The sequence below is a fragment of the Chlorocebus sabaeus genome, chromosome 10, assembly GCF_047675955.1.
Source record: "Chlorocebus sabaeus isolate Y175 chromosome 10, mChlSab1.0.hap1, whole genome shotgun sequence".
Lineage (NCBI taxonomy): Eukaryota > Metazoa > Chordata > Mammalia > Primates > Cercopithecidae > Chlorocebus > Chlorocebus sabaeus.
Genome location: NC_132913.1, coordinates 46,636,692 through 46,663,139, shown reverse-complemented (window position 1 = coordinate 46,663,139; position 26,448 = coordinate 46,636,692). Strand labels below are relative to the sequence as shown.

The 26,448-nt window shown below is 36.5% G+C and overlaps 1 protein-coding gene and 1 pseudogene across 27 annotated transcripts in view; both read left to right on the top strand.

The window, feature by feature from the left end:
* BAZ2B (bromodomain adjacent to zinc finger domain 2B) overlaps positions 1–26,448 on the top strand; it is a 409,685-nt gene that overhangs the window by 234,627 nt on the left and 148,610 nt on the right. For 25 of the 27 annotated variants that reach the window (XM_073019726.1, XM_073019727.1, XM_073019730.1 and 22 more), the window contains one exon: positions 21,639–21,827. The exons of the other annotated variants lie outside the window; for them this stretch is intronic. In XM_073019726.1, the coding sequence (XP_072875827.1) occupies positions 21,639–21,827 (189 nt within the window). The remainder of the gene's footprint in view (positions 1–21,638; positions 21,828–26,448) is intronic. 27 annotated transcript variants of the gene reach the window in all.
* Positions 8,461–19,135, top strand: LOC140712570 (F-actin-capping protein subunit alpha-1 pseudogene; annotated as a pseudogene).

Here is a 26,448-nt window from a genome sequence, read left to right as displayed (position 1 = left end):
TGACTTCAAGAATGAAGCCGCGGACCCTTGCGGGGAGTGTTACAGTTCTTCAAGATGGTGTGTCTGGAGTTTATTCCCTCAGATGTTCAGATGTGTCTGGAGCTTCTTCCTTTTGCTGGGTTCGTGGTCTTGCTGTCAGGAGTGAAGCTGCAAACCTTCGTGGTGAGTGTTACAGCTCATAAAGGCAGCATGGACCCAAAGAGTGAGCAGCAGCAAGATTTATTGCAAAGAGTGAAAGAACAAAGCTTCCACAGCGTGCAAGGGGACCCGAGCAGGTTGTCACTGCTGGCTCCCGCTGCCTGCTTTTATTCCCTTATCTGACCCCACCCACATCCTACTGATTGGTCCATTTTATAGAGAGCTGATTGGTCCATTTTGACAGCGTGCTGAGCTAGACACAGAGTGCTGATTGGTGCTTTTACAATCCTTGAGCTAGACACAGAGTGCTTGCTAGATGGAAAAGTTCTCCAAGTCCCCACTAGGTTAGCTAGATACAGAGTTAGCTAGATACAGGTACCAATTGATGTATTTACAAACCCTGAGCTAGACACAGAGTGCTGATCGGTGCGTTTATAATCCTTGAGCTAGACACAGAGTGCTGATTGGTGTATTTACGATCCTCTAGCTAGACTTAAAAGTTCTCCAAGTCCCCATCAGGCTCAGGAACCCAGCTGGCTTCACCCACTGGATCCTGCACCAGGGCTGCAGGCAGTGTGCCCGCAAGTTGCCAGCCGTGCTCCTGAGTCCTTGGGCTGTCAATGGGACCGGGGGCCATGGAGCAGGGTGGCGCCTGTCAGGGAGGCTCAGGCCACGCGGGAGCCCACCACAGCGCAGGGAGCTCAGACATGGCAGGCTGCAGGTCCTGAGCCCTGCCCCACCGGGAGGCAGCAAAGGCTCCAAGAGAATTGGAGCACAGTGCTGGTGGACCGGCTCTGCTGGGGGACCTGGTGCACCCACTGCAGCTGCTGTCCCGGGTGCTAAGCCCCTCACTGCTCTGGGCTGCGGTGCTGGCCAGCGGCTCTGTGTGCCGGACCCTCCAAGCCTGTGCCTGCACCCGCCAGAACTCACACTGGCCCGCAAGCACAGCGTGCAGCCCCTGTGCCCACCCTTGCCTCTCCCTCCACACCTCCCGGCAAGCAGAGGGAGGAGGTTTCAGCCTCAGCCAGCCCAGAGAGGGGCTCCCACGGTGCCGTGGCGGGCTGAAGAGCTCCTCAAGTACTGCAAGAGTGGATACCAAGGCTGAGGAGGTGCTGAGAGTGAGGACTGCTGGCACATTGTCACCTCTCACTATAAAGACACTTGCATACGTGTATTTATTGTGGCACTATTCACAATAGCAAAGACTTGGAACCAACCCAAATGTCCATCAGTGATAGACTGGATAAAGAAAATGTGAAACATATACACCATGGAATACTATGCAGCCGTAAAAAAGAACGATTTCATGTCCTTTGCAAGAACATGGATGAAACTGGAAACCATGGATGAAACTGGAAACAGAAAACCAAACACCACATGTTCTCACTCATAAGTGAGAGTTGAACAATGAGAACACATGGACACAGGGAGAGGAACATGACACATTGGGGGCTGTCGAGGGGTGGGGAGGCAAGGGAAGGGAGAGCATTAGGACAAAAACCTAATGCATTCAGGGCTTAAAACCTAGATGATGTGTTGATAGGTGCAACAAACCACCATGGCACATGTATACCTATGTGGCAAACCTGCATGTTCAGCACATGTATCCCAGAACTTAAAAAAAAAAAAAAAAGTATATGGTTATTAGATATCAGACCAGTGTGACAGACTGAATTGGCTTTTTATTTTTAGAACTCTCATCACTTTGGACTGTTGGTCAATGTTTCAGTCAATTCAACTAAAGATAATAGAAATCACTGAAGTTATTTTAAGCAGAAAGAAATTTAATATAAGGAATTAGGTACTTAGAAAATTATTGAAGAGCTGGCCCCTAGCCCCTATGAATAATTTCAATCCAGTGGTCATAAACCACTGACAGAACTCCAGGGCTGTTTTGCACTGCCTGCTGGATCTGAACTTGCCAAAAGGATACTTCATGTGCTACCATTTACTCAACTTAACAGTTTTTAATTCTTCCAAATACATCCCAATGGCAGAATCTAAATTACTTTCAGAACCCTGGCTGCAAGAGAGACTAATAAATGTAGTTTTTAGCTGCCAGCTCCTGCATCATTGGAAGGCATGCTAAAAATAAGTTGAAACAAATCTTGAATGAACCAATTATCTACCCATTTAAACTCATCTGATTATAGCTCCTCTGCCATATCTCCCCAGCTCTGTATTGTAATAAACTTTCCTGATACATGTATATGAACTTTATTCCCATTTCAACTGCCCATTTCTTTAAAATCTATTTCAGTAGTGCATCTAGTAGCTTATGTGTGTTTATTACAAATCTCCTTTGAAATCCTGTTCTATGTAAGAATATAAATTAAGGCAAATAGAATAAATGCTCAACTCAAAGTGATATGGCTCTTAACTTTCACAGACAATAGCAAATATCTATTGGTTTTTTATTAAAGATTATAAAGGATTTTTTCAGTACTTCATTTCTTCTGTACTGTATCATTAATTCTTCTTTATCTACTGGATCATGTTCATCAGTATAAAAGCATGCTCTTAGTATCACCCGTCCTAAAAAAAGCAGTATGTACAAAAAAACCTTCTTTTTAGGGGGAGCCAGAGGGAGACAGAGTCTCGCTCTCTTTGGCTAGAGTGCCGTGGTGTGATCACTCCTCACTGCAGTCTCAACCTCCGAGGCTCAGGCAATCCCCCAACCTCCACCTCCTTAGTAGCTGGAACTACAGGCAAGCCCAGCTAATTTAATTTTTTTTTTTTTTTTTTCCTGTAGAGACTCACTCTGTTGCCCAGACTGGTCTCAAACTCCTAGACTCCTGATTGTCTTATTTCAGCCTCCCAAATTGCTGGGATTACACATGTGAGCCACTGTGCCTGGCCCCCAAACCATTTTTACATCCCAATACTCTTCTGGCTATTGCCCTATTTTCTGCCAGAACGTTCACAGCCCAACTTCCGAAAGGAGATAGTTACATATGCTTTCTTCTTGTCTTTCACACACATCCCAACTCACATCAATGTCACCTTTCTATCATCTCACTCAACCTCAGCAGAATTTGACATAGCTGACCACTCTCTTCTTCTTAAATCTTTTGTTTTAGTTTCCATTATACCACTCATAGTTTTTCTCCAAATTTTTTTATACAACTCCTTCTTAAGTTTTTTTTTTCCCCCAGATTCCTGTACTCATAAATGTTGCATTTTCTAAGCCTTGATTCTGAGGCCTGTTATCTCTTGTCTTTTTGTTTAAATACACCTGTAGGAAGACTCTGCCCAGACTTTCTCTCTGAGCTCCTGAACATATACATTTTACATAGATATTTCATAGGCATCTCAAACTTAACAGATTTAACATATCCAAAAACCAAACTTTTGGTTTTCTCCCAAAACCTGTTTCCTTTACATTCTCTATCATAAAATGATACCACAGTTCATCCAGTAGCTTAAGCCATAAAGATAGTGATCTCTGGATTTATCTATTTCTCTTTCACCCTCACATCTAAAGTCTGTTGATTCTACCTTCAAAATAAAGCTTGAGTCTCTACACTTCTTTCTGTCTCCACTACCACTACCCTAGTCTACTCTGAAATTTCTCATCTACATCATTGCAGTTCTTTCTAACTGGCTTCCCCACTTCTATGCTTGCCCTGCTTTTATCTGTTCCTCTCAGAACAGAGTGAAGCTGCATATGCAAACCCTCCTTTTAGTTTCTTTATTTTGGTGTGATTTATGTACAATATAATTCACCATTTTAAATGTATTCTTTAATGAATTTTGACAAGTGTATATACTCATGTAACCTCAAGGCTGTAGGACAATTTTATTACTCCAGGAAGTTGCCTTGTATCTTTTTGAAGTTAAATTCCTCCCTCCATCCCCGCCCTGGCGATTACTGAGACAGTTCCCTTCTATTCATTCTTTGCTGAGAGTTTTTTATTATGAATTGGTATTAAATATTGTCACATGCATTTTCTGCACTTATTGAAATGATCATACGACTTTTCCCTTTTAACTTGCTATTTTGGCAGATTACGATGATGAGTTTTTTATAGTTAAGCCAATCTTGCATTTCAAGGATTAATCCCACTTGGTAATGATGGGTTATCCCTTCAAAATACTGTTGGTCATGCTTGAAGCAAGTCTAGAAATAAAGCACTGTTGAATTTGATTTGCTAAAATTTTCTTAAGGAATTTTGCACCCGTGTGCATGAGGGTTATTGGTCTATAGTTTTCTTGCAGTTAATTTGTTGGAAATGAGTGGGTAAGATTCCTGCCTCTCTTGTGTTTTTCAAAGAATATAGAATTGATATTATTTTTTCTCTAAATGTTCGGTAGAATTCACTGGTGAAACATCTGGGCCTGGAGAGCTTTGGTTGTTTGTTTAAGTTGTTGTTGTTGTTGTAAGATACTAAATCATGAGTTCGCCTTTTAAAATGTAGATATAGGCTGAGCGTGGTGGCTCACGCCTGTAATCCCAGCACTCTGGGAGGCTGAGGCAGGCAGATCACTTGAGGTCAGGAGTTCGAGACCAGCCTGGTCAACATGATGAAACCCTGTCTCTACTAAAAAATGTATTAAAAACTTAGCCAGGCATGGTGGCGGGCACCTGTAATCCCAGCTACTCGAGAGGCTGAGGCAGGGGAATCGCCTGAACCTGGGAGGTGGAGGTTGCATTGAGCCGAGATTGTGTCACTGCACTCCAGCCTGGGTGACAGAGCAAGACTGGGTCTCAAAAATAAATAAATAAACAAACAAACAAACAAATAAATAAATAAATACATAAATAAATAAAATAAGTAAAAAATGTAGGTATAGAACAATTCAGGATATCTTTTTCTCCTTGAATGAGCTTTGGTTGGTGTCTTTCAAGGAATTTGTTCATTTCATCTACATCATTAAATGTATGGACCCAAACTTGTTCCAGATATTACCTCATTCTTTTTATGTCTGTATAATTGCTAGAGATGTTTTTTCTTTCATCGTTGATATGCATAACTTACGTCTTTTTTTAGTGACTAGACGTTTTTCAATTTTACCGATTTTTTTTAAGAACAAGCTTTTGGTTTCCTTGAGTTTTCTCAATTTTCTGTTTTTTTCTCTCATTAATTATTTCCTTGTGTTTTCCTATGGGTATTATTTTCTCTTCTTTTTCCTTCCTCTTTTTTTTTTGAGACAGAGTCTCGAACTATCGCCTGGGCTGAGTGCAATGGCGCAATCTCAGCTCACTGCAACCTCTGCCTCCCGAGTAGATGCAATTACAGGCACCCACCGCCACCACGCCCAGCTAATTTTTTTAATTTTTAGTAGAGATGTGGGTTTCACTATGTTGGCCATGCTGGTCTTGAACTCCTGACCTTGTGAACTACCCGCCTTGGCCTCTCAAAGTGTTGGGATTACAGGCGTGAGCCACAGTGCCAGGCCTTTTCTTGTTTTCTAGAGGGAAGCTTAAATTGTTTCTTTAGCACCTTTGTCCTTTTCTTATATATGTATTTAATGCAATGAATTTCCCTTGTAATTGGTGCTGTAGCTGCAGCACATAAGTTTTATGTGTCATTTTCTTACCATTCCAGTAAAAATATTTTCTAGTTTCCTGTGTTAATTCTTCTTTGGCTGATGGGGAGTTTAGAAGTCATTAACATTTAGTCTTTAAAATCGATATCCATTTTAGTTTTACTGTGGTTAGAAAATGTACTGATAATATTTGTGCTATGATTCTTTTGACTTCCTACTTCTGCTTTTTCGTAGTAGACTCCTCTGGGTCTCCTCTGTACCTGTGAAAATTCTTGATTGGCAAAGTATTTAGGCAGAGATGGGTCTCCTTTCCTCTGTGTTTCTTTATTGGGTTTTGTTTTTGCTGTTGGTGGTGGTGGATTTTTTTTTTTTCTTCTAAGATTACCCCCTAATCTCCAGTTGCTCTGCCAGCTTGGGTCTCAGTGCTGTGACACTTCATACTTCCTAGTGCCTGAGATAATCATGATGAGGGAGTGCACTTAATAAATAAATACATCAAACCCAACAGATCTGCTGTATATAGCTCTGCTTTTCAAGAGTAGATTTATCTTCATTCTCTGCCAGCTAGTTTGTGCTGACCCTGGAATCCTTTTTCATTCATCCACCGTATACTTGCAGCTAGGCATTTGGATATTAATTAAATTGAATTTGGGTCTCATACTTTCTGTAGTTTGCGCACTACCAAGATTTCCCCTTTACATCTCAAGATGCTGCCGTAGTTCTGAATTCTGACCTCTTGCACCTTTAGTTGATAAGCCTGCTGTTTTTTATATTTGACCATCATCTGTACTTACAACTATGTGGTTTAGGCAGCATTATCAGACCAGAAAGCTACAAAGTCATACTTTTTACTTCTTGTTAACCATTTTTCCAGATGAAACTCTCCTCTGCCTTCCTTCTGCTTTTGGATGCTTTCCAGTATCTTCAGGGTTTTTTTTTTTTTTTTAGCCCAATTTTAGTAATTGTCCTCTGTGGAGGATTCATATGACCACCTCACTCCTCCACCATTACCAGCAGTTGTCTCCGACGCCAAAATAAATCACTTACTTTAAAAACATTTTTTGCCTAAGACACTACAGATGTGTGGCATGTGATCCAACCTAGCCAATCCAAATATCATCTTTCCTAGACAAGAATGATTGGTTAAGGAATGGACACAACATAAGTCAATTAATCAAAGCAAAGAGATTCCATTCTGGGATTTTTCTTGGTGCTGGGGGAGGAAAAATACCTCCCCTTGCACTGGCACCTGCAGCTTCCTGCTCTAGAAACCTGGGAGGAAAGGCCCATCTGAGGAGGTAGAACCAGAAGAGGAGAAATTAGGTCTTGGTAAAACGTTCAGTCTAGCTTCTTCGTCTATAAAATGAGCCTTTCCCAAAAGCTTTTGAGTTATGTGAGTCATTAGATTAACTTTTTCACCTAGCCATATTGAGCTGGATGTTTTGTACTTACAATTTAATTTTTACATAAGGCTCTACACTCTCCATGACCTAATCTTGCCTGCCTTCTCAAATTTATTTGGTACTGTTCTCATTCTGAACCCTTATCTTTCAGCCTCCCTGACCTTTTACTTCTTCAGATACAAAACATTATTTCCCAACTCAGAATTTCAAATATGCTCTCCCTCTGTCTGGAAGATCTTCATAAAGCTGATTCTTCCTCATGCTTTGTCTCAGGTCAGATGTCCTGAGATATTATAATAATTAATTTGATGTGTCCACTTGACTAGCTCATGGGTGTTCAGGTTAAACATTATTTCTGGGTGTGTCTGTAAGGGTGTTTAGCAGTTGAATCAGTAGAGTGAGTAGAGCACATTGTCCTCCCCAGTGCAGTGTGGGCATCATCTAATCCATTGAGGACCTGCAGAGAATTTAAAAAAAAGGAGGAAGAGGGGAGTAGTTCTATTTGCCTGACTGATTGATCTAGGACGTCAGTCTTCTCCCATGGCTGGGACTTACACCATCAGCCCTTTGGTTCTCAGAATTATACCACCAGCTTTCCTGGGTCAGCCTCCATAATCTCAATTCCTTATAATCATATGTAATAAAACATATGTAAAAAACAGAACCTGTTGGTTCTGTTTTCTAAAGAATCTTGACTAATACATTCCTTAATTAGACCTCTAATTATAGTGTCTAGGTAATTGCTGCACCTATAATTTCTTCCATAGCACTCTTCACAATTTATAACTAGACATTTGGTGGTGTTTTACTTATTTGTCAATTCTTCTACATTTAAGGAGCAAGGACTTTATCCATTTTACCAGTATGTATCCAGTCAGTGCCTGGCACAAAATATATAATAATAAGAAACAATTATTGAAGAAAGGAAGGGAAGGAGAGATGAATTTACAGGACTAAGAGTTAAAACTTAAATGATAATTAACTCTGATTAATAAGTTTTCTGAGCTGTGCTGTGCATTGCTCTGGTAATATCAAGTAACTATGCAGATTTTAGTGAAGGGTGGGCATCATAAGCTACAGGATAAGGAATTTAAAAGATCAGTTTAGATTACTGAAGAGGCAATGTATGAAAAACAAACCTGAGGCCGGGCGCAGTGGCTCAGCCTGTAATCCCAGCACTTTGGGAGGCTGACGTGGGCAGATCATGAGGTCAGGAGATCGAGACCATCCTGGCTAACATCGTGAGACTCCATCTCTACTAAAAATACAAAAAATTAGCCAGGCGTGGTGGCAGGTGCCTGTAGTCCCAGCTACTCAGGAGGCTGAGGCAGGAGAATGGCGTGAACCCAGGAAGCGGAGCTTGCAGTGAGCCAAGATTGCACCACTGCACTCCAGCCTGGGTGACAAAGCGAGACTCCGTCTCAAAAAAAAAAAAAAAAAAAAACTGGAAGTCAAAAGTTATGGTTTAACTAGAACTTAAGAGACAGCCAAGACTTAAGTTTATACTTAGTAGGGAATCATCAGGGAATGAGACAGGCCTGTCCTTGGTGGTTTGTGGATAAAGCCAAAGTTTCTTTGGGTATTTGTGTTATACTCTGAACTATTACAACATGATTTTCTTTTTTAGTTGATGTGTTAATGTTGTAGGCATCTATAAATCCTAAATAAAGACTCTTGGATTTTCTTTCTTTTCTTTTCTTTTCTTTTTTTTTTTTTTTTTGAGACAGGGTCTCACTCTGTCGTCCAGGCTGGAGTGCAGTGGTATGATCTCAGCTCACTGCAACCTCCGCCTCCTGGGTTCAAGTGATTCTCTCACCTCAGCCTCCCAAGTAGCTGGGTGCGTGCCACCATGCCTGAATAATTTTTGCATTTTTGGTAGAGACAGGGTTTCACCATGTTAGCCAGGTTGGTCTTGAACTCCTGACCTCAAATGATCCGCCCACCTCGGCCTCCCAAAATACTGGGATTACAGGCGTAAGCCATTGCGCCTGTTCAGGCTGTTGAATTTTCAACTGTCTAGCCTTTTTTGCAGTGGGGTTTATTTAATGAAAGATTTGATCACAAGTATTTTTGGACTATTATTTTACTTCACTTTTTAGTAGAACTTTGTAGTTTTAATTTGGGATTTTAGTAGTAGGTTACTTGAGAAAGGTAATGTGTTCAAGTCAATTAAGTTCTCTTAAAAAAATAAAGAAAATGTTATAGGTTAAATTGTATCCTCCCCCTCAAAAGACATAGGTTAGAGTCCTAATCCCTTAGTACTTCAGAATGTGACCTTACTTGGTTATAGATACCTTACAGAGCTAATCAAGTTAAAATGAAATCATTAGGTTGGGCCCTAATCCAATACATATCCAGTATTTTTATCAAAGGAGAAATGTAGACACAGAGACATGCACAGCAAGAAGCACATGTGAAGACACAGGAAGAATACCCAAGGTTATAAGAAACTAGGAGAGAATCATGGAACCCATCTTTCCTAGTGCCTTCAGAAGGAACATGCCCTTATTGACACCTTGATTTCAGACTTCTAACCTCCAGCACCATGAGACAATACATTTCTGTTGTTCTAAGTCACACAGTTGTGGTACTTTATTATGGCAGCTCTAGCAAATTAATACACCCAGTCTATACTTTCAAAGCTGATTGTAAAAATTTATGTTCATTATGGGAAAACTAAGACTTTCTTATTTATTGAAACATAAGATGAACAAGATTTAGAATAAGGTAAGTAAAGTAAAACAAGAATTATATTATTTTTAGTTTTTTCTGTTTCCTTACTAGAAGTACAGCTATATTTGAATATAGAAACGTATATAAAATATTCCATATTTTTAGCATTTTAATCTATGAACTCTAATTTTTTTCATTAGATCCAACAAAAATTATCACAAAAGAGGAACTGTCCTTATCTTTTAAGAATAGTCATTTGCCTGAGTATTGATGCATCATTTCTTGAACAAAGCTTGTTCGGCATGTTTGATGTTACTAAATGGCAGCTTTTGTTCCCAAAGTTAACACGGCTCCCAGTGACTTGTTTTCTAATAAAAATGCTGTTTTAGAAGAAAATGGTAATTTTACAGTGGCAAATCCTAGCAGATACCAGCTTAACCAAGTGATCAACGTTAATGTCACCAGCACTACATAGTAACATTATGGGCCCTAGATATATTGCTCTGAGAAGGGCACATTGACCATCTTTTCTAATAATACATCACCTCTTCTAATCATGAGAACGCATCAGACAAACTCAGAGGGACATCTTGCAAAATACCTCTGACCAGTACACTTCAGTGTATTATAGTCATACCAAACAAGACTGAGGAAATATCACAGACTACAAAATTAGGGAAACACAACACCTAAATGTAATATGAGATGCTGGATTGGATATTGGTATAGAGAAGTAACATTGGTGGGAAAACTGATTAAATCGGAATAAATTCTTTATTCTAATTAGTTAATCAAAGTTAATTTCTTAGTTTGGAAAGTTCTTTAGTCATGTAAGATGTTAACATGAGGAGAAGTAAGGTTGGACAGAGAGTATATAGGAACTCTGTGTACTATTTTTGTAACTCTTGTGAGTCAAAATAATCTCAAAATAACTGCTTAAAAATAAAAATAGGCTGGGCACAGTGGCTCACACCTGTAATCCCAGTACTTTGGGATGCCAAGGTGGGCAGATCACGAGGTCAGGAGTTCGAGACTGGACTGGTCAACGTGGTGAAACCCTGTCTCTACTAAAAATACAAAAATTAGCTAGGCATGGTGGTGGTCGCCTGTAATCCCAGCTCCTCGGGAGGCTGAGGCAGGAGAATTGTTTGAAAACGGGAGGTGGAGGTTGCAGTGAGCCGAGATCGCACCATTGCACTCCAGCCTGGGCGACAGGGTGAGACTGTGTCTCAAAAATAAAAATAAAACCCAATCTGAATAGACATTTCTCAAAAGACATACAAATGGCCAGCAGATATATGAAAAAAACGCTCAACATCACTAATCGTTAGGGAGATGCAAATTAAAATCACAATGAGATATCATCTCACACCTGTCAGATTGGCTTTTATCAAATAGACAAAAGACAAGTATTGGCAAGGATGTGGAGAAAAGGGAACCCTTGTACACTGTTAATGGGGATGTAAATTAGTACAGCCTTTATAGAAAATAGTATGGAGTTTCCTCAAAAAACTAAAAATAGAATTACTGTATGATCCAGCCATCCTGTTTGTGGCATTTACCCAAAGGACTTGAAAACAGTTTGTCAAAGACATGTCTGCACTTCCACGTTCATTGCAGAACCATTAACAATAGACACGTTAAGGAATCAACCCAAGTGTTCATCAACAGATGAATGTATTTTTTAAAAATCAGGTATGTACACAATGGAATACTATTTGGCCTTGAAAAAGAAAGAAATTTTCTTATTTGCAACATCGTGGATGGAATCAGAGAACATTATGCTAAGTGAAATAAGATAAATCAGGCACAGAAACACAAAATACTGCATGTCTCACATGTGAAATCTAAAACCATTGAACTCAGAAACAGAGAGTAGAATGGTGGTTACAAAGGCTGAGGGATGGCCGGGCGCAGTGGCTCACACCTGTGATCCTAGCACTTTGGGAGGCCGAGGCGGGCAAATCACAAGGTCAGGAGATCCAGACCATCCTGGCCAACATGGTGAAATCCTGTCTCCACTAAAAATACAAAAATTAGCTGGGCATGGTGGTGTGTGCCTTTAGTCCCGGCTACTTGGGAGGCTGAGGCAGGAGAATCGCTTGAACCTGGGAGGCAGAGGTTGCAGTGAGCTGAGATCACGCCACAGCACTGTGGCCTGGCAACAGAGCGAGACTCCGTCTCAATAAAAAAAGAAAAAAAAGAAAAACAAAGACTGAGGGATGGGAGGAATGGGAAGATGATGATCAAAGGGTACAAAATCTCAGACAGGAGAAATTTTATTTTCTTTTTTCTGAGTTCTATTGCATAGTGTGGTGAATATTCAAAATAGCTAAGAGAGTAAATTTCAAGTGTTCACACCACCAAAAGTTAAGTATTTGAGGTCATGGCTGTGTTAATTACCTTGATTAAATTATTCTACATTTTATTCAGAGGTTATAATATCACTTTGTACCCTATAAATTTATGTCATTATAAATTTTCAATTTATAATTAAGAAAAAACACTTGGGGCCAGATTAGCATCAGAAGTGATTTTTTAAATATTTACAAGATACAATACATATACCACATGTTATGTAACTCTACACACCACCAGTGTTGTTTGGGGGACAAATATATTCATATTTCTGTACTGAAATATATGACATTTCATATAGTGTAAGATAAATAAAAGCTATTTATATCTTAGAAAAAAAAAGACCTTGCTTCCATTCCATGCATCTTTTTAAGTGTTAAAATATAAATGTTGAGAACAGCGCAAGATGGCCAACTTCGTTGATTGTTTGTTGGATGAGGAGAAGGTACGCACAGCTGCTGAATTCATCACTCATGCACCCCCAGGGGAATTTAATGAAGTATTCAGTGATGTTCGGCTACTACGTAATAATGACAACCTCCTCAGGGAAAGGGCAGAACATGCATTTGCTCATTACAACGTGAATCAGTTCACACCTGTGAAGACAGAAGGATATGAAGATCAGGTCTTAATTACAGAGCATGGTGACCTGGGCAATAGCAGAGTTTTAGATCCAAGAAACAAAATTTCCTTTAAATTTGATCACTTACAGAAAGAAGCAAGTGACCCCCAGCCAGAACAAGTAGATGGAGGTCTGAAGTCTTGGAGATAATCCTGTGACAGTGCTTTAAGAGCCTGTGTGAAAGACCATTATTCCAACTGCTTCTGTACTGTTTATGCTAAAACTATCAATGGGCAACAGACTATTATTGCGTGTATTGAAAGCCACCAGAGTCAGCCTAAAAACTTATGGAATGGTCATTGGAGATCAGAGTAGAAGTTTACCATCACACCACCTACAGGCCAGGTGGTTGGAGTGCTTAAGATTCAGGTTCACTATTATGAAGATGGCAATGTTCAGTTGGTTAGTCATAAAGATGTACATGATTCACTAACTGTTTCGAATGACACACAAACTGCCAAGGAGTTTATTAAAATCATAGAGAATGCAGAAAATGAGCGTCAGACAGCAATTAGTGAAAACTATCAAACAATGTCAGATACCACATTCAAGGTCTTGCGCCGGCAGCTTCCAGGTACCCGCACCAAAATCGACTGGAACAAGATACTCAGCTACAACATTGCCAAAGAAATGCAGAATGCCTAAAGGCTGAATGTAGGATTCTTCACTATGTGGAAAGACAAGGATTCAACGTGTGGTCATATGATAAATAAGTGATTTATAAACAAGAGTGCTATTTTGCTAGAGCTTTCAAAGTTAACCAGTTTTCTAGCCTCATGGAATACTGTTGAACCTATAAGCATTGTCTTGATTCTTTTGTGTTCTCTGCCTTGCAATTTTCTGTTATTGCTATATCCAAGTGTAAGTCTTTTTTTGTTGTTGTTAATTCTGGCACATTTTATGTTGGAGAGAGAGATCTATCCTGGAGACATTTTACTGTTGAAAAAAGTTTCCTAGCCATGAAGCCCTGCTGCTGATTTAGAAAAGGTATTATGGTCATTACTTTCTACCCCATCCTTCCAAGCACTTCTGGTACTTCAGTGGTTTTCACTGATCTACCAGCACCTAAAGAGGCTATACTATAATCTATAGCTAAATGGAAGACACATTCATCCTTCTCCCTCTGACTGCTTTGATCATCATTTATTGCATCTCAGAACTGTAATTTTCGAAAGTTTGGATTGGACTTTTCAGGTTCTTTTTGGAGGGCAAAGGAAGTGTCAGCTTTTCTGGGGAACTTGTTTTTAAATCCAAAGACTTGAACCGTGTTCCCTGCACATGAACATATTTCCTTTTATCCCTTCTCTTATTGTCTCCTTCCCATTTTAGTGCCATTGTAGTTATAGACATCTGCATTTTTAGAAGAGTTTTACCCATTTATTTTTTTAAACAGTCAAGAACTACTGAAATACTGTGGATATAGAGGATAAAACTTGAAAAATGCAGATGTTGAGGGAATAATAGGTATCTTGTGCTTTAGTACTTTATGGCAGGATTGCACTATAAGCAAATGAATTAAACAGCTATGTAATCATAAACAAAAACTAAAAATGAACCAAAATGAAAAGGATAAATTCCAGGCAGTATCTTTCTATTGTAACCTGTTATTTAAGTAAATGCTAATGATTTCTTCTAAATAGGATGTAAAACTTACTTCAAATTACTCTTCCTCAGTCCTGCCTTTCAAGAACTCAAGTGTAACTGTGATAAAATAACCTGTTCCAGGTATATTGGCAGGTATGTGCGTAATCTCAGAATACACAGATGACATAGATATAATATAACAACTGGTAATGGTGGATTCATTTACATTGTTTATCGTTCTATGACCCGGCCTTAAGGGAAGGTCAGTTTTTAAAAGAAACAAGTAGTGTCTTCCTGTCTATCTCCAGATACAGGTTAAAAAAAAAAAAAGTGTGCTTTAGTTTTGTTTTTGCTCAATAATATAGTCAAGCAACAGTTTGTTTCCAAGTGACCCATTGAGCTGCGTATGCATTTTTATTTCAAATAAAATATATTTGTATTATTTGTCATTCATACTATCCATCCATACCACACTATCTTCTGTATCAGGTAGTCTAATAGAAATATACCTGTTTTGTTCTAAAAAATAAATAAATAAAGGTTAACTAGCTCAAAACATTTTGAGAATTCAAGAGTGAAATGAGAATTACTTGGAGAGAAATGTTTTGTCACCAGTAACTGTAGACTTCTTTCTGTTCTTTAATCAAAATTCAGGTTTACAAAATTTGGACATTTTGAGTTCAGAAATATTTAAATATTAATATACTGAAGAATTTTAATGTGTGAGCCAGTAATTTGAATATTGCTTTGATTTACAGTAATTTTGATGATGTTCATTTTGGTATTACACTCACTTATTATTGATATTAACTAAAGTCCTCATAACAACTTTATTTGAATATACTACCATTTTTAATGAATAGCCATACTTTGCAAGATGTATGTTAGAGCCTGATTTTGTAATGTTGTAAATTTATGCTTACCATTTTAAGGAACTAGAGACAAAATTTGAAGACAAGATATAACAATTTTGTGTAGCATTGAAAGGTTAAAAGACATTTTTAGCACACAAAAAAACATAAAGTTATGTCATAGTAAGCAATTTTCTTGACTAAGATTGAGTGCTTTAACATACTTAGTTCTTACAATTATTTTGTTTTATTTACTTTCTGGACTTTTCCTTAGTGATGGGAGATTTTGTTCACTGGTAGTTTAGATTCAAAGCATTAGTTCAGTACAATTTCAGGTAGAAAACCTTAACGAATTATTCATTAATACTAATAAAGACATTTGTAGTTACCATGCCTTGTTACTGCCACACACCAGCATTTGTGTACTGATTTTAATCACTTTTATATGTAGTGATTTGATTTGGCCAGTAGAATTTGAAAAGCTTTGCTGAAAAGTATTCGGCTCATTATAATCTGAGAACGTAGGCATTGCAGATGTATATTAATTTTTATTATGTAAACTGTATACAGTTACCTCTCAAAATAGAAACTAAAATAATATTTATATTCATAATTTTGAAACTATGAATGTTAATATCTGCAAAAAAATTGTGATCTTCTAAAAATATTGTTTTATGATATAATTCATCAGCTTGCAAATGTTTTCTCTGAGCAGAACTCAAATGTCTTCTCTGAGCAGAACTCAGAAGTTTTCATCAAGACAAGTTTTATTTGTGAGCAATAAATCTGTTGATATTAAGTACATTAATATGAGAAACATTTGCTTTTCTAAAAGTGGAACATTGTAATATCCAGATAATTTTGTTTTGTACTCATAAGGTTAATAGAGCCTATTTGACTTGAGTTGTATTTTGTTTTGTGAAATAAAGTATCTTTCTCCTTTTTTATTAATACTGAATATACTTTGTTTTAAATGTAATTATAGGATTGACTGAGCCATCATCAGTCTATGATCAAAATTTTCCTTGTGAACAGTAGTTTGAAATGTTAAGATGGTTGAAGACTAAGGTTATTTTTCTGGCAATGGACCAAGGGTGTAAACAAAACAGCAATCCCTGCTGTATAAAAAGATTAAAGCCACAAAAGAGACATCATTCTGAATACCCAGTGAGCTTTTACTAACCTTGTGAGTGACTTTTGCAATTGGAGCAAAGTGGCATGTTATATTTTAATCATTTAAAGAATAATTCCTGTTTATTCTAGCCTTTTAAAAGAAAAGTGAAACAAAGAATTGAAAACTATTGTTGTGGAGATGCCTATAACAGGTATTATGAAGTATTGTCTCTGCCAACTGATAGCAGTTTGCTTTGTGCAATGTTTTGTAAAGAGTAAAAATGGTTAAGACCTGGCTGTTTCCTTCATAACTTTTATACCCTAGTAATGGTATGATAAAGGACAAATGGCCAATAATCTATCATGAACAATGAAAGGAGGCCCCAAACATATCTGTCTGGAGATTCAGGAATATTTCTTGAGCAATAGGTTTTTGAAATAGTAAAGAATATAATTATAAAGGGTAGAAATCAAAGAGCATGTTATATAGGCTTTGGAGGTTCTCAAGTGGAAGAAATAATGTGACCAAAAATACAGCAATGAGAAACAGTTTGTTAAGTACCTATTGTGTTTCAGATTATTGGAAATCCTGAGCTAAATAAGATTCAGTTTTTGCCTCAAAGATCTAAAATCCTGGCTTATAATTCATTTGCATAGAGGTGATAGTTTAAACATTATAAGCATGTGAAATATTGAAGGAGAAAGCATAAGAGAAGGAAAGAGATAGCTGGACAAAATCTTTAGGAATGCTTTACATTTAGGGGAAAAAAAGCAAAAGAAAATCCAATAAAGGAGATAGTATTATTGAAAGATGTATAGTTAAGAAGAGGATCAAGAGGATTCCATGACCTAGATCTTAAGGATGATAATGGGTTTTGAAAAGAAAGGACCAGACGCAGTGGCTCACATCTGTAATCCCAGCACTTTGGGAGACCGAGACGAGTGGATCACGAGGTCAGGAGTTTGAGACTAGCCTGGCCAATGTGGTGAAACCCTGTCTCTATTGCAAATACAAAAAAAATTAGCTGGACGTAGTGGCACACAGCTGAAATTCCGGCTACTCGGGAGACTGAGGCAGGAGAATCACTTGAACCCAGAGGCAGAGGTTGTAGTGAGCTGAGATTGTGCCACTGCACTCCAGCCTGGGTGACAGAGTGAGACTCCATGTCAAAAAAATAATAATATGAAAGACACAATCAGGAATGCGAGACTTATATAAGAGGTTGAGAATGAAAGATTAGAGTGATCTAGTGATTAGGAAATCTTCCATTTTACAGACCAAGTGGCAGGGAGGCTTGGGGCTTGGCACAAATGCTGAAACATTCTGAGAAGTGAGGAGGAAGTAGACGTAGCAGGTATAAGACTTTTCCTTTAAGGTTAACATAGGAGAGATATTGATGGTATTGAGAGGGAAAGAGACAGATAAGGTCAAGGAATGGCCCTGAGAGAGGCTAAAGGTCATGTTGAGAAATAAGGAAATGGAAATGTGAAAATTGTGGTTCAAGGGTAAAACTTTAAGAGTTTAAGATCCTGGAGGTGGTAGGATTTTGTGTGATCAAATCCAACATGTGACCTAAATGGAATCAAGGAGGAATAAAGGGCCAGTGGTAATGTTCACAAATTAGGATGAGGGGTTAAGGAAATAAGGCAAAGGAATCTAGGAACCATAACTGCAAGTTTGCATAAAGACTCAAGACAACTTTTTGTTATGATTGAAAGCCTTTGGAATGAGTCCCATGGATAGGCCTCTTCTGCTTTAAATGAGTAGTGAATTAATTCATTTAAAAAAATTTATTTTATGTCTGTTATATACTAGACACTGTTTTAGGTGTTTGGGTTGTATTACTGAGTCCTGTATGTGACCATACCAATTTGTAATATTGTAATATTAACAAACTTGTTTTATACATTATGGTATAAAAATGGTCTTGCACTGTTTAAATTATGCTGAAAACATGAGTTCCTTGAGGTCAGAGATTGTCTTACTCATCCTTGTAGGCCAGTTACTTAAGCAGAGTACCTGATGTTTAATAGGTATGTTCATGAAGTGTTTGAATTACAGAAACTGTTAAATAACAGAATAATTCTGTAAGATTTTTACACGGAATTACTATCTGTGTTTTGTAAAAGGTGGAAGAAAAACAGTATTAAAATTATATATATAGCATTACAGAACTTTTTAATGAGAAAGATTACTTTTTAAAAAATATCACTGAGTTCTCAATTCTTGCTATAAAGGCAAAATATAGTACAATTGTGAAATGTGTTCTTAAATTATTTCCCTTCTGTAGTGTAACTTCTCCCACATGAAACAGAGGAAGTCTTTTACTTGGGTATTTTTTAATGCATGGTATTACTACAATCATGTTAAGTGATCTTAGTATATTTCACTAAATATAGAAGTGAGTCTTTTTCTCACCAGCAAAGAATGGACCTGTAAGATTCAGTCGTCACTAAGGGTGCTTTCCATGCTTTGAACTGTTTTAACCAAGAATTTTAGAAGAAAGAATTAGGAAGTAGAGTTGAAGTAGCCTTGATCTGAATGCCCATCTCTGCATTCTTGCCAGGCATGGATGTCATTCCTGTGTACAGATCTATATTTTCTTTTCATTGGAATCTGTGATGTATACAGCTCATTTTGCTGAAACTTTCTACTCAGTTGCTTCCAGATGCCATTCCTTTTAGAGTTAAAAAAGAACTTTTTGTTGGCAAATTATGTATCATTGGTTCTTAATTGTTGCTGCAAGAGTGGTAACTTCATTTACTTATTGCTTATGTTTTCTGCTTGTGAGACTACAAAGTTTAGCTTGTTTGCTTCTTTCCAATAATGAAATTAATGCTGTAACTATGCATCTAAGAATGCTGCTTACTACCAATTATGTATTACTTATTATTTATTACTACCAATTATTTATTACTACTACCAATTATTACCAATTGTTTATTACAACTAATTGTAATTACAATTAGTTATTACAGAAGTGTTTCTATCAGTTTCTAATCCTTGGCAATTTCAATTATTCTGGATTTTTATAATATTTAATATAGCTTTTGTAGTTTTGAGGTTACTTCCCTCAAATTTCTTTGTATTAAATCACGACTAAATACATATAATTGATATAATTTAGGAATTGTTATTTGTAAAACATAAATTACAGATGACCCCAAATTCTCCAAAACTGCAATGTTCAGTTCAACTTGCTTACCACACTAATTGATGGAGAAAGAAAAGAACTGATCATAGTATGTTTATAAATAAAACATTTAAGTACATTTGAGTCAGGAAGTTGAATTGATTGGTGAGAACCAGAGATTTTGTGTGTAATAACAAATGAAAGTAAAAACTGGCTTTTACAGTTACAAGCTCATTTTTTTGAGAAACTAGCTGGGTTTCTGAGAATTTACCAGGGGAAAAAAAAAAAAAAAACACAGTATTTCTGGTGGCTTATCACTGGTCTTAAAGATAGTGACATTTGGGTAGCCTTTTTTGGCAGTAGCATATTCTGTTTTATTTTGACTCATCTTCAGTTCTAATGCAGTCCACTCTGATACACAGAAGAACCAATTCAACAAAAACAATGATTAGCTGATTTAGAAAAGACACCCAAGTTTATGCCCTTTTCTTGTCCTCTTACCTCACAGTTTCCTTGTGGGCCTTCCTTGTAAAGACATTTTGAGGATTTTCCCTGTGAAATCTAGTTACTGCTTTGTTGTAGTGGGAGCACTATCCTGATTCAGAACTTTTTTCTTAAATAGCCTGTTACAAAACATACTTAATGCAATTTATTTAAATCTTATTTTTAAAAGTCATTCAGATCTTCCTGTTTCAGTAAAGAATATAGCATTATTTTAATAAACAGTATAGGTTTTATATCAGACTTTGGAGGGTACACTCTGACCGGTTTTTAGGACTACCCCTTGGTTTTCAGGAAGCAAGAAAGCCAAGGGAAGAGATTTGGTTGATAACTAAATAATAACAATAAGTATACTATTTTTAACTTACATTTATAAATTTCACACATACTATATTAAAACTAATTAAATTGCAGTACACAGTCAGGACTGATATAATATAAACAAGAGATAATAAGGAAGCTTTATTCTAATTTTACACAGAGCACAATACTGTTCACACAGTAAATTCTTAAGATAACCTAGAGTATTCTATTATCACAAGACAGGGTACCTTAGTTATTTCCTGGAAGTAAAGGGAGGATTTCCAAGTATTAGAAAATTTTTCTGCCAAATTCCTACAAAGTATGAAAAATAAGTCATGTTTTTTATCATATAACATTCCAACCTGGAGTTGTAACACTTACTATTAGATTTTCTTTAGATTAAAAATAGAATTAAAAAGTCAGACTCATTTGAATTGAACATTGTCTTACTCTGAGAAAGTTAAAAATGATTTTTATATTGATAACCACTTGTGAATTCATTTAGATATATCTTTGTAAATTTATTAAGTACTTATGTTGTCTTGTGCATTGTTTTGGTAGACTAGAATAATTCGCTTTTTGGTATCAAGATACTCTTCTCACCTAAGAAGTACAGTCATACACTGCATAATGACATTTTAGTCAATGCCTGACCACATATTTGACAATAGCCCCCTAAGATTATAATGCCATATTTTTACTGTACCTTTCTTAGGTTGAGATATGTCTAGATATACAAATATTTACCATTGTGTTACAGCTGCCTAAAGTACTCAGTTCAGTAACATCCTGAACAGGTTTGTAGCCTAGGAGCAATAGGCTGTATCCTATAGCCTAGGTGTGTAGTAGACTGTACCACCTAGATTGTGTAACTACACTGTACAATGTTTGCACGATGACAGAATCACCTAACAATGCATTTCTTAGAATGTATCCCCGTCATTAAACAACTCATGACTGTATTAGAGAACAGAGCTTCAACTCTGGCTCATTGAAACTGGGATCGCCTTGCTTAGAGTGTATAATAATTTGAGTATTGACCTGGTGACAGATCCTGTACTTATTTCAGTGGCTTTCAACCTTAGATTAATAGGATGTTTTTTATTTCCCTTCTTATGAGTAAAATATATTGATAATGTATTAATGTATATATATTAAGAGAAAATTGGCCTCACTTCCTCAGGTCAGACAATTTTAATTAGTGAAAATTATTTACTTAAAACATTGGTTCTCAAATCTCAAATTCAAAGTAAGTAAAGTTATACCATTCATTTTAATGATTTTTAGCATGCCTTCATGTTTCTAGAAACATTTCATAGGGTTTGAAGAGTAGAAAATGCAGCAGGAAAAAGGTAAAATAAAAATGTAATAGGTAAATTATTATAAATTTTAACTACAAACACTGAAATCAGATAAATCTCATCTGTTTTTTATAGTACAACTTTAAGTGTGTTTTTTTCCCTCCCAGGACATTTATTCAGAACAGCTGGGGATCAACCGTTTAACCTGTCCACAGTGTCGAGTGCCTTCCCAATGGTCAGCCACCCAGTCTTTGGTCTACATTCAGCCAGCTCAGGGCATTCAGAATTTGGTGGTTTGGGGACACTTGGTACACCCACAGCCTTAGCCGCACATCCCCAACTAGCATCTTTTCCAGGTAAACATCTGTTACAAACAGTGTTCAAGGAAAGGAGGAAAGCTTGAGAATGTTCAAGCAGTAATTTGTCTATTGAACAAAAGGAATAGTCTAATGCCTGGTGTATTTAAAACTTTGGTATAAGAATTGGCTCAATCCTATTTATCATGTGCAAAAAATTAAACACCCTAACTATGTTAGGTGGCAGAGCAGTTAATCAGATATCCAGGTATTTAACTAGAGAAATAGGTGTCTGTCACAGGACAGAGTAATTCAGGCAAGTTTTTCTCATGTTTTTTGTTGAAGTACAATATACAGAAAAATATACATATTATAAATGTAGAGTTAAATGAATTTTCCTCAGCCTTATTTGATTTTTTAAAAAATTATTTAGTGTGAAACTGAAGTTGTTTTTATGAGTATTTTTACACCCCTATTTCAAGTTCTCACTTTTCTTCACCATAAGGAAAATGAGCTAGACTCTTACCTTTCTTTATTTTTCTGGTTTTTGTTTGTTTGTTTTGTTTTTTTCTGAAATGGAATCTTGCTCTGTTGCCCAGGCTAGAGTGCAGTGGTGCAATCTCAGCTCACTGCAACCTCCTCCTCCTAAGTTCAAGCAATTCTCCTGTCTCAGCGTCCCGAGTAGCTGGGATTACAGCCACGCACCACCATGTCTGGCTAATTTTTGTATTTTTAGTAGAGACGGGGTTTCGCCATGTTGGCCAGGCTGGTCTTGAACTCCTGATCTCAAGTGATCCGCCCGCCTCAGCCTCTCAGAGTGCTGGAATTATAGGTGTGAGCCACTGTGCCCAGCCTGTTTTCCTGTATTTGATCAAAACAACTAGAGAGTTGTACCACTTACATGGCAAGAGGACCAGTATTATCCAAAATTCTATAGATTATGAGGATTTAGTAGTTCAGTAAGACATCAGTTAATTAAAACTTTAGATAGACATGCTTTAATTTGTTATATTATCTTGAAAGCTTAAATTTGAATGTGTTTTCTATAGATTAACTTGACTTTAATAAATTTTAGTAAGGTCTGCATGTATTAATGTATGTAAAATAACTTAAAACATTATAGCATAATTCTAGAGACAAATAGGCCTGAATTTAAATCTGGCTTTGTTATTTCATAGCCGTGTGACCTTGAACAAATTATCTGACCTCTTAGCATCAGTTTTCTCATCTGAAAAATGAGGATCATAATAATAGTACCTGACTTACAGGGTTCTTGTGAGGATTAAAGGAGTTAAGTCATATTTAGTGCCGAGTACAGTATCTGGTGCACATAATTAGTCCATAATTGGTAACTATCATTATTATATTTTGCCTACTTTAATGGTTAATAATTTATCAAATGCTTTCTTAAAAGGAAAGAAGTGTTTTTAAAACAATATGTAGAAAGGATAGATGGTTAAATGTATATTTCAAGTACTATTTCTTGAGTCATATTACCTCTTTAATTCAGTTGTCTGGGAAGCAGGGATGCTGAGGAGTAGTATTGTGAGTAGGCAGTTAAAGAAGTCTTAAACCACGTTTTAACATTTCCTTCAAAAATATTAATAGGAATTTAGTCAGTTTCTAGCATGGTTGCTTAGTAAGATAAGCATTCCATAGATATTTACTGAAATATAAGTATCTGAATTTACTGAATAAATATCAAAATAAATAGCAATATAGATAGTGATATCTTAAATATTTTTATTGTTTTATCATGGCTTATTACACTGTTGCTTTTGAACATTTCTGAACCACAATGTAAATACTATATTATTAAAATCAAATATCTTTTGTACTAGAATGATGGTTAACACATTTAAAAAATTACTCATCTGAATTTCAATAATGTTGATACTTCTGTATAGAAAAAAATTTGATGGCTTCCTCAGCCAAAATAAATTATTCACTTATTCACTGAATGCACAAAATTCTTTGGGCATCTACTGTGCTCTGCACACAAGGCCAAAAACAGAAGAATAAACATAGTATATTATATTTTATGTTGCTTGCAGTTTTTAGGAGATAGATAAACAGACAATTGCAAGACACAATCTTTAGTGATAAAAGTATGCCTAGATGAGCATACTTTTTGCCAGATGGGCATAGATTATGCCTAGTTTTCAAAGATTCATTTTGTTTAATTTGCAGTTTCATACAGTAACTTAAATATAAATTTTCTATAATTGGCTTTATTCAGAAGGGTGACCAAATTACCAGACTTTTAAATCGCCCAGTAAATAAATGAGAACAAAACAGGAAGATATCACTAGGAATTTTTAATGAGGAATAATTTATTTTTACATTTTATGTAGTTTCTAAAATATGCATTTCAGATTAAATCAATAAATGTAAAATTATTTAATGGTATTAGCATAATAAAATTATTTCCATTTTATATTGAAATAGTATTTCATGGTAATTTTTTAAATATTTGTAATTTTTTTGGTAATTAATTTTAATATTAAATTACCATGAATTTTTGCAAAATATTTTTGGCTCTATCAAGTATGAACGATTTTCAAATTCTGCTAAATCTTCTAGGTTCAAATTGAGATCTATTATGTCCTCTGAAATACTATTAATAGACTCTTTGAGTTAAATATGTCAAATATTGGCTGGCCGTGGTACCTCATGCCTGTAATCCCAGCACTTTGGGAGGCCGAGGCAGGTGGATCACTTGATGCCTCACCAACATAGCCAAACCTCATCTCTACCAAAACTACAAAAATTAGCCAGGTATGGTGGTACATGCCTGTAATCCCAGCTACCCTGGAGGCTGAGGCAAGAGAATCACTTGAATCCAGGAGATGGAGGTTGCAGTGAGCCCATGTCAGGCCACTGTACTCCAGCCTGGGCAACAGAGCATGAATCTGTCTCAAAAAAAAAAAAAAAAAAAGTTAAATGTTACTACTATGCTGTTCTTTCTTTTGAATATACTTAGAAATTTACCATATGCTGATTTATGTTATCCTTATTTTATATTTTTCATTTTATCAACAAGCTGATTTGTGACTAAATTTTGCTTATTTTCCTAAATTTGGAAGACAAACTTGTCACTTAACAAAAATTATTTCCTATGAAATAATGTCAGACATTTGTAAAGTTTATATTCAGAAGCTCTACCATTCACATCTTTTTATTTAACTAATCTTATTTTCTTATTTTGTATTTTCTTCTGTGGTGTCAGGTTATTTATAACACACATTTTCCCATTGTTTTCTCTAATCTCTACTGTGTACTTACTTACTTTTTTTTTTCTTTGAGAGAGAGTTTCACTCTGTCACCCAGGCTGTGGAGTGCAGTGGTGCGATCTCAGCTCACTGCAACCTCCACTTCCCAGGCTCAAGTGATTCTTGTGCCTCAGCCTCCCCAGTGGCAAGGATTACAGAAGTGCACCACGACACCCAGCTATGTGCTTATTTACCATTGACATTCTCGAGTACTTTTTAAAATGTTTTTTTCTGAGTTTGATTATGTCTAAAATATTTGAATCTTACTAGACTTTCATTACCTTACCAATTTTTTAGTTGTTTACAAAGTCTTTGAATTCCACTTTCATTACAGACTCTGTGTTAAATTATATAAATATCTTCGGGAAACCTCAGTCCCTCCTTGCTTTTTAAAATTTTTTATAGCAACACGGTCTATCTCTGTTGCCCAAGGCTGGTCTCAAATTCCTGGCCTCAAGTGAACCTCTCACCTCAGCCTCCCAAAGCTCTGGGATTACGAGTGTGAACCACTGTGCCTGGTCCTCAGTACAGTAACTTTTTATCAGCTAGGTAGAACCTAGCTTTCAAACCTATAAATAACAAGATTCTGACTGTGCTGATACAAGCCCAAAACACATACTTTTTCTTCCTGTCTAAATGTACATCTTTCATCTAAACAGTGGATAAATGATCAATGCTTTTGTATAGTTATTCTTGGTTCAGTTCCCACTGTTCAGGCATGGCTGAATATATGTTGGTATCATTTTACTAGTAACACCTTCCTGCAGTGCAGAAGAATAGCTTTTGCAGTTTTCTACTTATACTGTTTTTCAGACCTTTGAAACTGGCAACTACCGTGAAAATTTCACTTTTCTTTTAAACTACAGATTTTGCCATTAGATAATGAAGGTGCATACCACTTTACATTCTATTTTTAATGAAGGATATTCCTAGAAAAGTTTTAACGATTATATAATACAATAGCCTGACAATTTTGAGTTTCTTCAGTACTGTATTGTTGTGGGGTTTTTTCCTCTAATGTTCTTATGGTTGTCATAGTCAATGAAAAATACCCCATATCTTTTGGAAGTCTAGTCTGAAAGATAATAACTGATTTGGTAATCTAGCAGACTAGCCAGTTGGAGAAGATTGTTTTTGAGATTTTAGATGGGGCAATACAAGATTACTTCATCCTTCCTTGAAAAATGTGTAAAATGTGGCTTATTTCCTTTTCTAAAACTTTAAAGAGACACTGTTTAAGTATTTACCATTTATTGAATGATTTTCTACCACTGGTCATTTTATATCAATAAAACAATCATTGTTATCTGTAATTTATGAGTGGAGGTAAAAACAAAATTCAGGCTTTCATCATTAACTTTAAGGGGAGAGGCTTTATAAATCTTTTATATTTTAATGTGAAATTACTT